Source organism: Stigmatopora nigra, chromosome 2 (genome assembly GCF_051989575.1).
Source record: "Stigmatopora nigra isolate UIUO_SnigA chromosome 2, RoL_Snig_1.1, whole genome shotgun sequence".
Taxonomy (NCBI): Eukaryota; Metazoa; Chordata; class Actinopteri; order Syngnathiformes; family Syngnathidae; genus Stigmatopora; species Stigmatopora nigra.
Window position 1 is genome coordinate 7,108,451 of NC_135509.1, and position 16,985 is coordinate 7,125,435.

Below are 16,985 nucleotides of genomic sequence, written 5' to 3' on the forward strand. Positions count from 1 at the left end.
TGTCATTTTCTGCACTTTTTGGGTCATTGTGGTCACTTTTTGGACATTTTTTGGATGATTTATGTTGATTTTTTTCATGTGTTTATGCGACTTAATGTAAATTTGGGGGATTTTAAGATGACATTCTGTTTAGATGAGCTTTTTGAGGGAAATAATTGGCCATTTTTTAATCAGAACCATATATTTGTAAAAAAAAAAAAAAAACACCTTTCCAAATCATCAAAGTAAAATAATAATTATAAAAATACATTCCTTACAAATTCTGGCAATGTAAATTAAAAAAAAATCCAATATTTTACAAATTACCTTACCAAAATGTGACTTTTTATATTACTTATGTTTTTTTTTTTTTACTGGAAAAATGCAATTTAGCAACATTAATATCTTTATACGCAACTGAGTAAGATGACAATAAAGGCTTTTGATTTTTTTTTAATTTATTTGATCATTTTACTTCTTATTGTATTTTAAAACCTGAATCACAGGTGTCAAAGTGGCGGCCCGGGGGCAAAAATCTGGCCTGACGCATCATTTTGTGTAGCCCGAAAAAGTTGAATTTGAAAAAAAAATGTTGTTTTAATTGACTGTTGACAGCTGATTGTTGTACTAAATGAAATTTCAGCCAATAGAAAATCTCCAACTTTCTTTTCAGTTCCCAAAACAAAAGTGCGTCCTTGTTCCTCTCATTCAACGGAATATTGACGCAAAAATGCGCCAAGGCGTGTGCGCCTGGCATCTGTTTTGACTCGGTGTGCAACAGCGCTACATCCGCGTAAAGAAGCTTAGCCGTAATCCCTCCCGGCCCGCCGTGAGACGTCACAGCTGTTTTTCCTCGCACGCTGCCACACTGACCAATTTTCCGGAAAAACAAGCTCCCGTCGGAGGAGTCCGACAAAAAAAAAAAAGCGGCGCTTCCTCGCCGTGTGCTTCCCTCGTCTATTTGTTTGCGTTTGCTCCCGCGGCAGAGGAAGGAAGTCCTCAGGCTTCCGCTTCTGAAAAGTCTCCGTATAATCTGCGGCAGATTTCCTGATCCTGTTAAATTGAATCCGATCTGGGCCCAGGGCTACTCGCCTGACAAATTGACCTTTTGGCGAAAGCTACCCGCCACCGCTTAGGTACTGTTGCTACTTCGTCAAGCTTGGTGACTGGGAGAGTACAATCGAAGGCGGTACGGCAATGTGGCGCCATGTAGGAATTTTATGGTGTCTATTTAATATAATTTGGAAATTTCAAAACCCTTTCTGAGGTATGAATTCCTGAAAGGTAAAAACTGCCCTCAAAAGGCCAGGGAAATAATCTCCAATTGTGGCTTACTATGGTGCTCGGACAATTGGTCGCTGGTCTTTTGGTCGCCGTTAAGGTATGTCCTGGTCCTAACCCTAACCATTGTGTAATTAAACACACCCTAACCATTTTGTATTTAAACACACCCTAACCCATACCCTAACCATTTTGTATTTAAACACACCCTAACCCAAACCCTAACCATTTTATATTTAAACACACCCTAACCCTAACCATACGCAAACCATTTTGTATTTAAACACACCCTAACCCTTACCCTAACCCTAACCCTTACCCTAACCCTAACCCTAACCCTAACCCTTACCCTAACCCTAACCCTAACCTAAACCCTAACCCTAACCCTAACCAGTTTGTATTTAAACACACCCTAACCCTACCCTAACCCTAACCATACGCAAACCATTTTGTATTTAAACACACCCTAACCCTAACCTAAACCCTAACCCTAACCCTAACCCAAACCCAAACCCAAACCCAAACCCAAACCCTCACCCTAACCCAAACCCTAACCCTAACCTAAACCCTAACCCTAACCATTTTATATTTAAACAAACCCAAACCCTAACCTAAACCCTGACCCCAACCATTTTGTATTTAAACACACCCTAACCCTAATCCTAACCCAAACCCTAACCAATTGGTATCTAAACACACCCTAACCCTACCCTAACCCTAACCATACGCAAACCATTTTGTATTTAAACACACCCTAACCCTAACCCTTACCCTAACCCTAACCCTAACCCTTACCCTAACCCTAACCATTTGTATTTAAACACACCCTAACCCTAACCTTTTTGTATTCAAACACAACCTAACCCTAACCACATGAAGCATGGCAAAATATCAAAGTATGTCGTTTTCAAAGCTGCTGGTGGCAACATTTAGTATTTGAGACAGCAAATGACTTCATCTAGCAGAGAGAAATAAATGTCAGAAAAAGATATTGATCAAACGAATTTCCATTTGACTCAGTGCAAGCATTCACAGGGCGGCGGGCCAGATAACTCCCGTCGAGAAAATGTCACCATCATCTGATTAGCGTCACCTTGCAAATTGACCACAGAGAAAAATCAACAGAGGCCAAAGCGTGCCGAGTCACCAGTGACGTCACGTTGACGTCTGTACGTCTGCGTACGTCTGCGTGCGTCTGCGTGCGTCTACGTGCGTGCGTCCCTACAAATGTCCTCTCGCCAAAAAATAACTTGAACAAAACATCCATTTGTAGGCGTGTAGCGTGCGCGCTTCGCCACTGTTTTGTTGTCACGTCCTTGTGAATGAGCGACCGACCATCTGGAACATATTTCAAAATGACATCTCATAAACTTGCCCGCCACTAAATCGGCACAAGTTCAAAATGAACTACGAGCACCCGGACTTCACTGGATAATCGTGGAATTAGTCAGCCCTGAGACTAATACATTTTTAAAAATGAAAATCATGTACATGATCAGATGATGTCATCAGAAATAAGGCCCAATTTCGTACCGTATTTTCACGACTATAAGGCGCACTTTAAATTCTTACATTTTCTCGAAAATAGACAGTGCGCCTTATAATCCAGTGTGCCTTATATATGGAAAAAACAGAAAACCAAAAACCACCACTGTCGGATAAAAAAAAAAACGCAAATGCCTGAACTGAAACAATACTGTTAAATATGCAGATGCCATCTTAGTTTACAAAATCTTCCATCATATAGCTCCTCCCCCACTGCAAGGTTTTATACAAAAAAAATCCAAAACATCAACAATGGCTGGCTCTAGAGGTGACTGTAAAGTAGTGAGTGGGTGCTTCATACCTGGAAGTCAATAGAAATTACCATATTTTCACCACTATAAGGCGCACTTAAAAGTCTTACATTTTCTCCAAAATAGACAGTGCGCCTTATAATACAGTGCGCCTTATAATACAGTGCACCTTATACAGTGCGCCTTATAATACAGTGCGCCTTATATATGGAAAAAAATAATTCATTGAGGGTGCGCCTTATAGTGCGGTGCGCCTTATAGTCGTGAAAATACGGTAGTTGTTTTTTTAAAGGTGTATTAATAAAGCCGGAATAATTTTTTGAAGTAGTACTAAGGGGAAAATAAATAATCAAGGTGTGCAAGGATATTAAAAATAAGTGTTTTTGTACAACTTAAGTTCGTAAAACAGCCCAAAAAAAGCTTTGAATGCCTATCTGTCAGTACAACTTATTGTGTTAAGTGTCCAATCTATTTAGACTGGGAGAGTCTCCATCCACAAATAATGAATGAGAAGCAATTTATTATTATTATTTCTATTTTTATTTGTATTTAATCTGATTTAAAAAGAAGTGAGTATGACTTGCCAGTGTTTGAGTTTAAGTATAACCTCACAAACAATGGTGGACGTCCTTTTGAAGGTTCATAAAATTGAGACTTTTCCGTCAATACGTGCGTGTTTGCATGCGATTTCCCAAACGAGGGATGACGTCGTTCGTGGTGACGTCTCGAGAGGATGAGTCACGCTCAAACATTTGGAGTTGTGAGAGCGTTTCCCGTCCTCGAAGGCAGCACCTGCTCACCTCACCTCGCTCGCATACGTACAAGCTACACTTTCCTGCACTTATGACAACATTATCGACAAAAGCAACACACAACGTGATACCTGAAGTACTTAAAAGTGATCTTCCGGAAAGGATGATCATTTGCCACGCATAAAATCATATAACCACAATGTATTTTTTTGTGTTCTGAAAATGACAGCGCGTTTGTGGAGTTTTGAGGGGGATTTTTTTTTCAGTGTCATAGACCTCAAGGTTCTTCTACGTTGGTTTAAATCACCACCAAAGATCATCATTATTTTGAGCTATCCTAAGTCATGACAGGAAATATTATGTATACAGGGGACAATTCATTTTATTTACAATAACTCAAAAAAAATCAAGGACAACCATATGTTAAAGTAGCATTGGTAAAATGAAAAACTACAGGCTAAATAGGCATCTGTTAACATAACAGCTTTTCATATATAACTACAACAACTACCACTACTACTACCACCACTACCACCACCACCACCACTACTACCACTACTACTAAGACAACTACTACCACTACTACTACTATTACTACCACCACCACCACCACTACTACCACTACGACTAAGACAACTACTACCACTACTACTAAGATAACTACTACCACCACTATCACCACTACTACCACTACTACTAAGATAACTGCTACCACCACTACTACTAAGACAACTACTACCACTACTACCAAGACAACTACTACCACTACTACCAAGACAACTACTACCACTACTACCAAGACAACTACTACCACTACTACCAAGACAACTACTACCACTACTACCAAGACAACTACTACCACCACTACCAAGACAACTACTACCACCACTACCAAGACAACTACTACCACGACTACCAAGACAACTACTACCACTATTACCACCACTACCACCACTACCACTATTCCTATAAATACTACTACTACTACCACTACTACAACTACTACTACAACTACTACCACCACTACTACAACTACTACTACAACTACTACCACCACTACTACAACTACTACTACTATCACTACTACAACTACTACTACCACTACTAACACTACTACAACTACTACTAACACTACTACAACTACTACTACCACTACTACAACTACTACTACAACTACCACTACCACAACTACCACTACTACCACTACTACAACTACTACTACCACTACTACAACTACCACCACTACTACCACTACTACCACTACTACCACCACCACCACTACTACTACTACTGCTACTATTAGATTCTCGGCGGGTTGTCCCGCCAGAGCAAATCCACTTTAGCCATTTCCCCTGTTCTTATCTATTTACACAAAGTAACATAGGAGAAACTTGCAACACGTAGGCTAAAAATTATTTTTCCCTCAAGCATGTTATAGTGCGTAACATCCACTATCTGCTCCATCTGCTTCTGTTTTTTCTGGAGATACAAATGAGGAAGGACGCACCACGGCTCAGGGGTTGCCCGGCAACTCCCCGTCGCTCATCACTTGATGGCGGTTAGTCACTCGTACATTGTCGCATGTCCATTGTGACATTCTAACGTGGCACTTTGGAGGTAGCGTGCTGCCATTTTTTTGTCCTCCAGATAGTTCCAATAGATCCAAATATTTAAATCCAAAACTAACGCAGGTCAAAGAAGTTGCAAGAAGTTGAGTGTCAATCCGGGTCATTCATCAAATGCCAAAATTCAGGTTTGCTTCCCGTCACTTTTAACTTCCGTCACAAGACTTTAATGAACTCTATTAGTTTAACCTAATGAACGAATGAATAAATCATGCATTGATCTTATGACAAATTATCACACGACGACAAAACTCGTCGGATGGGTCTTCGTATTCCCACGAGACCAATCATAAACTTAATAGCCCGTGAAAAGTCAAACATAAAAAAAATTCTAATACTCCATCTTCACATTAACCAGTAACATATGGACTGAAAATAAATTCTTAACCACTTACTTGACAAAACTAAGCACTAATCGACTTTCCAAAATAAGCTAACGCAAACAGAAACATGCTGTGGTCGCCCACTGGTGGGTGGATTGCTCCAAAAATAAAGTTATTCAAATAAATGTGACGCTTGCACTAAATACCACCCCCCCCCCCCCCCCCACGCTTGTGAAATGGAGAAGTGGCTTAAAGTGAAGGCCGTCCTGTTTTACAGGCCAGCCAAAGTTGATGGTGGAGATAAGAAAGCTAGCTAAACTAGCTAGCCATGGGGTGAGGAGAAAGGTAAACAACTGCTCAGATTAGGCCAGGTCAAAAACCAGTCAATTCTATTCCACTAAATTTATTTTTAACTTAATGGGACGCTTGTAAGAACCATTGAGGCTTTTGTGGATATTTGGATTTAACATTTTATGGGGCTAGATGTCAATTTGGCATTGAGTGGGAGGAATGGAATTACTGTAAAAATCTCACTTTTTACTAAAAGAGAATCTTGTCAAATAGCCAAAATAAATCATGTATTCCGAATGTGGAATAAAAATGATTTTGTAACGTAATAGATGAGACTGATGATGGGACCAAAAGACCAGCGATCAAACGTCCGGTCACGGTATTTTGTGGATGTGGGAGGAAAACGGAGTACCCGAGGAAAACCCACGCAGGCCAGGGCCCTGCACGGGAAGATCGGAAGCCAACACGGATTGAAGCCTTGATCTCAGAACTGTAAAAAAAAACAAAATCCACATCTGGCCTAACGGAGCAAAATTGAAACTGTTTACAAGTAAATGTCGAGTGGACACTTGATAATCCACACAATCCACTGCCGACGACATTGTGATTAAATTGCCAAAGTCGTCGTTAATTAAACGATGACGCATCCCGGTGGTGTAATTAGCCGTGCCGTAGGACGTCGTACCACACACACTCATTTCTCAGAGTCAAAATCCAGCGACAACTCTGTTAGCGCCTCGTCGCTAAGCTTTTGTTTACGCCCGCTGACAGCTCGCCAATATGACACCGCTTGGGCGGCATTTCACATTGAACAGATATCATTTATTGGCACGCAGCTCTGACCGTAGGCTTGGCGTATGTCACGCAGATTTAACGGTGCCCTCTTCAACAGTGGCAGATTTTTTCGGACTGACAAATTCAAACAAATTTACTGCACACATTTGCTGCCAACTACTCCAGCCTGTGGTGCATATGGGACATTTTCTACAAATCAACACCCAGGAAAAATATTTTATGTGGTGGTAGTAGTAGTAGTGGTGGTAGTAGTAGTGGTAGTAGTAGTGGTGGTAGTAGTGGTGGTAGTAGTAGTGGTGGTAGTAGTAGTAGTAGTGGTAGTAGTAGTAGTAGGGGTGGTAGTTGTAGTAGTAGTGGTGGTAGTAGTAGTAGGGGTGGTCGTAGTAGTAGTGGTGGTAGTAGTAGTAGTAATGGTAGTAGTAGGAGGGGTGGTCGTAGTAGTGGTAGTAGTAGTAGGGGTGGTAGTAGTAGTGGTAGTAGTAGTAGGGGTGGTAGTAGTAGTAGTGGTGGTAGTAGTAGTAGTAGGGGTAGTAGTAGTAGTAGTGGTAGTAGTAGTAGTAGTGGTAGTAGTAATAGTAGTGGTGGTGGTAGTAGTAGTAGTAGTAGTGGTGGTAGTAGTGGTAGTAGTGGTAGTAGTGGTAGTAGTGGTAGTAGTGGTAGTAGTGGTAGTAGTGGTAGTAGTGGTAGTAGTGGTAGTAGTGGTAGTGGTAGTGGTAGTAGTAATAGTGGTAGTAGTGGTAGTAGTAATAGTGGTAGTAGTAGTGGTAGTAATAGTGGTAGTAGTGGTATTAGTAGTGGTAGTAGTGGTAGTAGTAATAGTGGTAGTAGTGGTAGTAGTAGTGGTAGTAGTGGCGGTGGTGGTAGTAGTGGCGGTAGTAGTAGTGGTGGTAGTAGTAGTAGTAGTGGTGGTAGTAGTAGTAATTTTTGTGTCTTTGATTATTTTGTAATTTCTTTGACTGAAAAATAATAATTTGAACTGAATCCCACATCCATGTTTGAAAGGGTCATCTACTATATTTTTAAAAGGCCATCTGCCTTCTGGTTTCCATTTGACTCCACAGCAAACAATTGTAATCAGGCACAGGAAAACAATCATTAACTAACTCGGCTAGCACAACTTTTACGAGTGTTAAAAACACATGCAACACATCGCCAAGACACGCATGCAACAAACAGTAGCTCGTCGCACTAAAAAAAAAAACAACAGCAGCAGCGACTAAAGTACATCTGGACATAATGTTGCCAGCAATTATCAGATATGAAGTGTTGGCTAATGTTTACCCACAACATCCAGAGTGGATTGGATTTGGTGTGTACAGTATGTGACTTCCAAGTCCTTAATGGGCATGTGCCACTCAGGGGAGGACATTTACCCACATTTCCTGCTTTTATTTAGCGCTTACAACAGCAGTGTGGTGGGTTTCATTTAAAGGCACGTGCCACTGGGGGGCTATTAAGCTTAGGGGGGGTTGGCGCACTCATTTTCCAACATAAATTGCAGATGGCGGAGTGTTTGAAAATGACCTAATTATGTTTACTTTGCCCTAATGCGTATGAGTTGATTCAAACGATGATGCGGGATTGGCGAGTTGGCTGTCACGGGAAAATGGAAGGCCACGTTGATAAAGAGAAGCAAAAAAAAGGGGATTTATCTTTAAATTGATCACTGTTATCCTCTGAAATCATATTTTTTCTGCAAAAGTGAGGTTTACATAAAGAACGTTATATTTGCAAATGCATTTTTCCATCAGTTGGCTGTTAAAAAACTATAAGATAATTTTAATTGTTTTTTTTAAATGCAAAGTTAGATTAAATATATGAAAAAATTTGCTCTGATCCATGTCAGGTGGATTTTTTGGCCATTTTAAATGTCTTTTTTCTGCCTAAAATATTTTTTTGATGAAATATTTTGCAAATTATGAATAATTCTGATAAAATCTGTCCAAAAATGACAAAAATGTTATAACAAATCAAGTGTTAATGACATTTTCAGTAAAATAACATTAAAAAACAGCATAATTGTCCACTACTCACAAAAAAATTGGGATATTGGATTAAAATTTTAAGACGAGATGGCTAATAATTCAAAACTACCATATTTACATATAAATCTTCTCAATTTGTGGCTTTCACTTAATTTTTACTTAATTCTTTTCATGGATTTTCAACCTATCCCAAGCTATAAACTAATTTTGACAAAAAAAAAAATGCTTTCAGTTAATATTTCCTCAAATCTGAGCAGGTGTCTTGCCTAATTTAGGCCAGGTTATCTAAAGCAAACATGGCATTTTAAACAAATATTTCCAAAGGTGTCACCCCAACCTTGTCCCATGTTTACACTGTCCCTTTAATGGTGTTAAGGTTATAAAGCCGAGAAGCCATTGGTCGTAATGTGAGTGGAGTCCTCCCACAGGTTGGGAGGTTACAAACATAGTCCGCCCGCCTCTCAATGGGACTTGGCGGAAGCCATCTGTTGCTGTTTATGGTTCATTAACCCCACTGCCCTGGAAAAAAACAGGACCCCTAACCCCCCCTCACCCCCCAACCTCAACCTAGAGCAACAGGTAGAACAGGGCCTAACTCGTCCGTGAATAAAAACACGAGTGCGCCATCCCGACTCGGCCATGTTTACCATAAACAGGGTCTTACCTGCCCACCAGCCCGTATGCGTACTGGGAATCAGCCAGCAGTAATGTGATCTCGCCCTTTTGCATGGATAGGACGCACTCCTCCAGCGCCTACACACACAAATACACACAAAAACACACATAAACGGTAAATCAGTGTGTTACCCGACAGCAGGCACATGTAGCTTGCCAATGATTTCCTGGAATCCCTCAAGTTGGCAAATGTACGAACTGGAGTAGAACAAATACAGCAGTGTCTTGACATATGAGCTCAATTCGTACCGTGAGCATGCTTTGTAAAGTAAGTGTGACTTAAACTAACTTTTCTTATAGGAATGAATGGAAAGTGGGTGAATTAAGACTATGGATTTGGTTAAAAATGTTTTTTTTCTTGGAGTGAGGAAAGGTTGATGGCCCACAAGGCTTATAAAGGAACAAGTATTTTAGTGGGTTTTGTCGCATGATAAAGACATCGAGTCTCGACTGCAGTTTTTTATTGATTGGCAAGAAACATTAATGTTGCCATTGCTTTCTACTATGCAGAGGCAAAACGTTCGATAAATGGTTAAATATTGAGTTGAATATTCCGTTTTTTATAGATCTAAAACAATGTTTAATTTAGCTTTTCATATATATTTCTAGATTTTACAATTTTTGAACTAAAAACACAGAAAAAAATGGATTAAAAAATGACAATTATTGATTTAAAAGGGGGAAAATCAGGAAATTTAATATAAATCTATATCTATCCTTTGAATTTAATCCTAAAACAGAAAGTCGCCAATCATTTACTTTCCCGGGCCACACAAAATGATGCGCCGGGCCATATTTAGCCCGCAAGCCGCCACTTTGACACATCTCCCCTATGAGAAGATTCTATCATTTAATTAGCATATAAAACTAGTCACAACATTGATTTTGGTGGGAACATTTCCTTCCTTACCTGGTTTACGTCTCGTTCCCCAATAACAAAGAGCAACTTGTTGTCCTTCTCCACCACAGTGCGGTCCTCCAAGACAGCCTGCATTCTCACAGTAACTTGCTGTCCCCATATTGGTCGAGGATCTGAAGGCCCAGCAGCCTTCTGCACCTTTTTCCTCAGCAACTTGTCATCTTAACAACAAAAAACATCTCCGTCAGCAAATGCACCCGAAACCATTGACGACACCAGATTTTGACTACAAGAGGCGAACATTCATTAGCCCCTCCCATTCAAAATAGATCAGAAGATTGACATATTGATACCTGTTATATACTCCCAGTCTTCTTTCACAAACAGCTTCTCAAAGGAGATACCGGTCCACTCTTCTGATGCATATTCCGGAAAAAGACTCTCTGCCGAACTGTCCTTTTCCGGCGGCTCGTCCTCTGAAGCCGGCTCTTGGAATCGAACCGTCTTCCAGCTATTAGTCTTCTTCAATTGCCAACCTCGCCGTGTCTCGTCTTCTTCTCGTTCCACGGCAAACCATCTTTTTCCCCGGCCGTTTTCCGGTCCCAAATCTCCTGCCGAGTTTTCGTCTTGATTCTTCTCGGGATTATTGGGTTCTTCCTCCGTCTTTACGGCATCCCACGTCGGATCCGCGTCCTCCTCGCGACGGGACGCCGCTTCCATGTCCCGTTCACAAGGCGATGGACACCATCTGCTAGTCTACGGAATGAGATGATCCTATCAGTTGGTTGTTCCTAAAATCTCTCAAAACATCGGAATAATCCCATCACATAACGTTAAAGAAAAACCCACGCGACGTTCCTTTAAATTCTAGAAGGCGCATCCACAAATCTTGTCTTAATCTGTCAAAAAAACTAAAAAAAAATCTCAATCCCGAATGTACACCTTCTGTAGTTAAAGTGCACTTTGACCTCCCGGTTTACGTCGGCTAAATCCTGCGGTTACGTGGTAAAGACAAGACCAAACCCCCCTAAAAAATGATCATTGCAAAGAAATCACGCAGCACGGCAAAATACACTGGGGCAGCTAGCTAGTGCCGGCACTAATCTGTGGGATTAGAAGAGAAAAACCTAATCTGCCCTGTGTGTAATCTTCTTAATGACTTCACTGTTGCGCCCAATAATGTTTCCATGAATGCGATTGACCAATGAGATGTCAGGGAACAGAAACTAATTTTAAGATCTTCGACATGACTTTTTTGGAGAAAAAAATAACTGAAAAAAAGGAGGGATTATAGATTATGGACGACGCGTTTTTTGTGACGACCAGGCAGAAGAAAACGTTTTGGGACTTTAAAGTGAAGTCATATTTTGCGCTAGTTCAGGAAATGATCCGTGTTAGGCGTTAGCGTGAAAAAAATAAAATAACAAAAGAGAGTTTGTTCAAAATTTCAGCCTCTGCAGTTGTAACAGTACTCGCTTTCACACTCGTCTACAAAAAAGGAGAATGTTGTCATATAAAGTAGGTTCATAGTTCCAAAACATTGGGGTAGTTTTACACAAAGCGTTTTTAAAAAGAGGTCCCAATCATCTTTTTTTAAAATTTAATTATGTTCATTATAAAACAGAAAATGGCCAAAATTTAGATGCACTAACTCACATGTGTCAAAGTGGTGGCCCGGGGGCCAAATCTGGCCCGCCGCATCATTTTGTGCGGCCCGAGAAAGTAAATCAGGAGTATAGATGTATATTAATTTTACTGATTTTTTTTCACCCCTTTTAAATCAATAATTGTAATTTTTTTATCCATATTTTTCTGTGTTTTTAGTTCAAAAATCATTTTGTAAAAAATAAAAATATATAAAAAAGCTACAAAAAGACAGTTTTAGATCTATAAAAAAACTGAATATTCAGGCTCTTTAATCCAGTTCATTTAATCCATTTATAAAAAAAAAAAATCTAAATATTATATCTAAAATTGTCCGGCCCACATGAAATTAACTCGTCACTCAAATGTATTTTCTGGATCTGGTAAAAAAATGTTTTAATTTTAATTTTTATTTTTGCGGTCAAAGGCCAATTTATGACCTAGCAAACCCGATTTCTGGTAATCCTTTGTTTTTTTTTTTTTTTTGCATTCTTGATTTTTTTGACATTTAGATTTTTGTGTGTAGGAGCATGAATAATGCAAAAAATCCAGTTTTACAACCGCTTTGGTCCTGTTCCTGCATGTGACTTAGCATGTGAGTGCTGCTGTTTATAAACACACGTGCACACACGGCAACACACACAATCCAGATTGCCCCAAGCGAGACCAAAATAGAACTTAAAGACTAAACATGCTCAACATGATGACACTCTCACTAAAAAAAAAAAAAACTAAAACACAAAAAAACTACCATTGATGATACTGTGAATTAACTTTACCACTAGCAGACGTCCAATTAATCTAAACAGGAGGGATGGCAGTTCATTCACTGCCATCCTAACCTGACCTTCAAATGAATTGGACGTCTATCGTCGTCAATGGCAGCCGATGTGCGCATGTGCGTGTGTTCCTCACCTAGTACGTGTGAGGCTGGCCCCGCCCCCGCGCCGTGACGTCACGCCCCCGCCAGGATGTCGCTGATGGTGCTCAGTTGTAGAAATGGCAGCACTGAGGCAGGAGCGTCGTTATGGTCTCTCCTGCGGAAAAATCAACAAAAACAGTCCAAATCGAACTCTTTATCATGTCAAACTTACCGACACAGCCATCCGGACACTCGAAACCTACCAGAACTTGAAGGTAAGACAAATATTCTATTTATAATGTTTTTTTTAAAACCCTCTTGTGTTCTTTTTGCCTATAAAATCGCTTCCCAAAGTCGAAAAAGCGCACAATTCCAACGGGGGATGTGCTATATTTACAATGAGAATAAAAAGGGGAGGAAAGTTCAAATGAGGCGTTTAAATGCTTTCGGAGAAAAGAGTGTCGAGAAAACGTGTTGTTGTTTTCCCTGCTAAATAAACAAGAGCTTGGCTTCTTTAACGGCACTCGAAATAGACTTTGACGATTGAAGGGATTTCGTCCAATTTTCCACATAAGCCTATAGAACATTTAGCTTTTTCTCAAAAAGAAAAGCCGTTCGAATTGCTTGTTTACCAAAGAATAATCCCCCCCCACCCAGGCGCTCCGCTACCCTCAAAAAGTTGCCATATGACAACAGCTTGTTGATCATATCCTGCTGTTTTCCCATTTCACGTAAACGTATCAGTTCGTCAAAGTAGTCAAAGTATTTTAACTCATTTACTGCCATTGACGTCGCTAAACGTTCAATTGAGCCAGCCCTCCCAGTTAAAATAGTTTGGACGTGTAGTGCCGTCAATGGCATTAAAGATAAGCAATCAGTCATTCCTACCAGTAGAATGACCCTCCTGGCTCGTGAATTCTCGTGTCAATAGTTAACATGATTTTGTTTATAAATACTCGAGAGACAAATGAGGACAATATTGATTTACAGGAAATTATTTAAAAAAAACTGCAATGTGAAATGAAACTTAAGCATGAGTAGTTTCAAAGATCTAACTATACATACTAGCCCATAACAAAATGTATTTTTAAAGTTGTTTTGCAATACACATAAAATATACAATAACCTACCCACGAATAGAACATATATATTTATATAAGTAGTATATTATTTATTAAAGTATTTCAGGTTCTTGTAAGTACGATGGCAAAAAAATCTCCAAATAAAACTTACAAATAAGCAATAGAAATAAAGAATAAGTGGATATTTTGTGAAAAAAAATACTCAAATGTGCATGTATATGTTTGAAAATATGACAATTGTGCTAAAAAAAGCAATCAACACAAATGGCTCAAGTAGCAACATATGGACATATCGCATTAAACTGCTTTTCATCATTTCAGTTGACCTGATTTTTGTGGAAATAGGGACTTATTGGCAATACGGCATCCGTTAACCCCTCGAGTGCCTCTTATAACATCAGTGAGTGCGATAATACTATGCAGTTAGCTATCTTATACTTAAAATACGCTCAATTTACAAAAAAAAAAACAGCTGTATTTAAATTCCTATTGAAAGATATTATTATAACACCACAGTTAGCATGCGAGCTAGCTGGTGGCTAAAACTTTCCTTATGTAGACTATCTTAGGATTTTAGCAGACATCAATGTACAATTTTCAGAATTATTTAAAGCACTGGTGTCAAAGTGGCGGCCCGGGGGCCAATTGTGGCCCGTCGCATCATTTTGTGCGGCCCGGGAAAGTAAATCATGAGTGCCGACTTTATGTTTTAGGATAAAATTTAAATGAAGAGTATAGATGTATATTAAATTTCCTGATTTTCCACCTTTTAAATTAATAATTGCCATTTTTAATCAATTTTTCGGTGTTTTTAGTTCAAAAATAATTTTGTAAAATCTAAAAATACATTTAAAAAAAAGCTAAAATAAACTATTTTAGATCTATAAAAAACTGAATAATCAGGTCTTTTAATCCAGTTCTTTTAATCCATTTATTTATTGTCATTTTTAATCATTTTTTTTGTTTTTTAGTTCAAAAATCATTTTGTAAAATCTAAAAATATATTTAAAAAAAAGCTAAAATAAACTATTTTAGATCTATAAAAAACTGAATAATCAGGTCTTTTAATCCAGTTCTTTTAATCCATTTATTAAAAAAAAATCTAAATATTCTATCAAAAAATGTCCGGCCCACATGAAATCAAGTTGACGTTAATGCAGCCCACGAACCAACCCGAGTCTGACACCCTTGATTTAAAGGAATCAATCACTTACTAGATATTTACACGACCCTTTCAAGAAGGAGTATCATCCCCCTAGAGGCAAACCTTCATAAAACCATTTTTTTTTTACAATTAACACTGTCTTCTGAGCCCATGATTATTATTCCTTGCAATATGGCGCTGAACGGCATTGGAAAAGATCAGAACAATGCTCCACAACAGGGAGGATATTTCCCCAAACCATTAATAATAAATTAAAAGCCCTGTCAATCACTAACGCAGCTGTACTTCACAGATAATAGCCTCGTCCCGTTAACCACGTAGCATGTTGCCTTAAAGGCATTTTTACATGTTTTTTAATAATATTTCTTAATCAGCAGAAGGGTAAAGGGGGGAATATTACAGGGTTCACATCGAAATAAAAAAATGGAGGCCTTTTAAATGGAATATAATTGGTTTCAGAAGGAGCTTTGCGTGTCCTGCGGGATCCGTCGTGGCCCTTATTCGCTTAATCATTTAGTGGAGAAATCAGCCGCATCGCGTGCCGTCCCTCCCACCCGCCGGCAAAGTGACACGAGCAAAGTTTTGTGCGCTGTTGATTAATCACACATTCCGCGAGAGATTATGTCCGGACGGAGACGTCCGAGGCGAGTTGGGAGGCCGCTGCTTTCGTGGTGAACGTGGTCGTGGTTTTTTGGGGGGTTTTGGCGTTTGTCGCGGGAAGAAGAAGGTTTACTCATCATGGATCGTGATTGCCAGAATTGGAGGGGTTGTGAGAAGGGGCGGGGCATTATGATCAGAGATCTGGTGCGTTGGGAGGGTTTGCTCTGTAGAGATTTGGGAGTCTCATTAAAATTGAAGGTTTTGAGAGACATTTGTGGTAACAATAGGAATTCCATGTTGGAGAAATTTGAATGAAAAGGAGGGGAATCTGGGTTTGGATTTGTGCTGTCAGTCACTTTAAAAAAACTGGAGATTTAGTCAAAGTTAGTTTTCAAATAGATTGGTAAAGCTACATGCAAAATTAACTGGTTTTGTAACTTGGATTTTTTTTTTGTAAGTAGAGCAGTATTTTATATGTACATTATTCAATGGCCGTCCAATTCATATCAGATAATTTACATATAAAATACTGCCCTACTTACACAAAAAATCCAAGTTACAAAACCAACGAAAAAGAGGGAAATTTGGCTTTGGCTTTGTGCTGTCAGTCACTTTTAAAAAAATAAAAGCAAATAACTGGAGATTTAGTCAAATGATATGATATGAATTGGACAGCCATTGTTGCAAACTCATATAGGAGAATTTACATATAAAATACGGCTCTACTGACAAAAAAAAAAAATTAAATAGCTGGAAATTTAGTCAAAGTTTGTTTTTAAATACAGTGGTAAAGCTCCATGCAAAATGCATTGGTTTTGTAACTTGGATTTTTTGTTGTAAGTAGAGCAGTATTTTATATGTAAATTCTCTGATATGAATTGGACGGCCATTGTTGGACAGGCAATGAGTTAAATTACATTTATGGGCCAGAATTCTGTTATGATTTATTTTAATTAGGCCTGCACGATATTTCCTTTGAACAACATGATCAATAGTCCCAGCAAAGGACTTTTTTTTTCTTCGTTTTTTTGTATTTTTTTACTTTTCGTTTCATGTCATGAAAAAAAAACTTTTGGATCCTTTTAATTATACAGCAATCTTCATCCATCACAGATGAAACCCGTTAGCCTGGCTTAAATCGGTATTATATGAATACAATGTGGTCATGGTGAGTCAACCAAAATGTCCCAAAAACAGAGTTAAATCTGGATAGACAGCTCTATTTAAAAAAAAATAATAATAAAGTTTTGCGATAATCACTTTTCCTCAAA

At 39.0% G+C, this 16,985-nt stretch overlaps 2 protein-coding genes across 4 annotated transcripts in view; one reads left to right on the top strand and one right to left on the bottom strand.

Annotated features, from left to right (window-relative positions):
• fkbp16 (FKBP prolyl isomerase 16) overlaps positions 1 to 16,985 on the bottom strand; it is a 36,525-nt gene that overhangs the window by 7,116 nt on the left and 12,424 nt on the right. Inside the window, exons 1-5 of one of the 3 annotated variants that reach the window (XM_077710309.1) lie at positions 13,131 to 13,244; positions 12,921 to 13,042; positions 10,715 to 11,117; positions 10,413 to 10,582; positions 9,492 to 9,580 (exon numbers count right to left, since the gene is read on the bottom strand). In XM_077710309.1, coding sequence (XP_077566435.1) covers positions 9,492 to 9,580; positions 10,413 to 10,582; positions 10,715 to 11,081 — 626 coding nt within the window. In that variant the 5' untranslated portion in view covers positions 11,082 to 11,117; positions 12,921 to 13,042; positions 13,131 to 13,244. Of the gene's footprint in view, positions 1 to 9,491; positions 9,581 to 10,412; positions 10,583 to 10,714; positions 11,272 to 12,920; positions 13,043 to 13,130; positions 13,245 to 16,985 lie in introns of those variants that run through there. The other 2 variants (XM_077710308.1, XM_077710311.1) reach the window with 2 other exon arrangements.
• Positions 12,988 to 16,985, top strand: part of LOC144183136 (RNA polymerase II elongation factor ELL2) — a 33,432-nt gene continuing 29,434 nt past the window's right edge. The window contains exon 1 of the mRNA XM_077710307.1: positions 12,988 to 13,142. Within this exon, the coding sequence (XP_077566433.1) occupies positions 13,005 to 13,142 (138 nt within the window). The 5' untranslated portion in view covers positions 12,988 to 13,004. The remainder of the gene's footprint in view (positions 13,143 to 16,985) is intronic.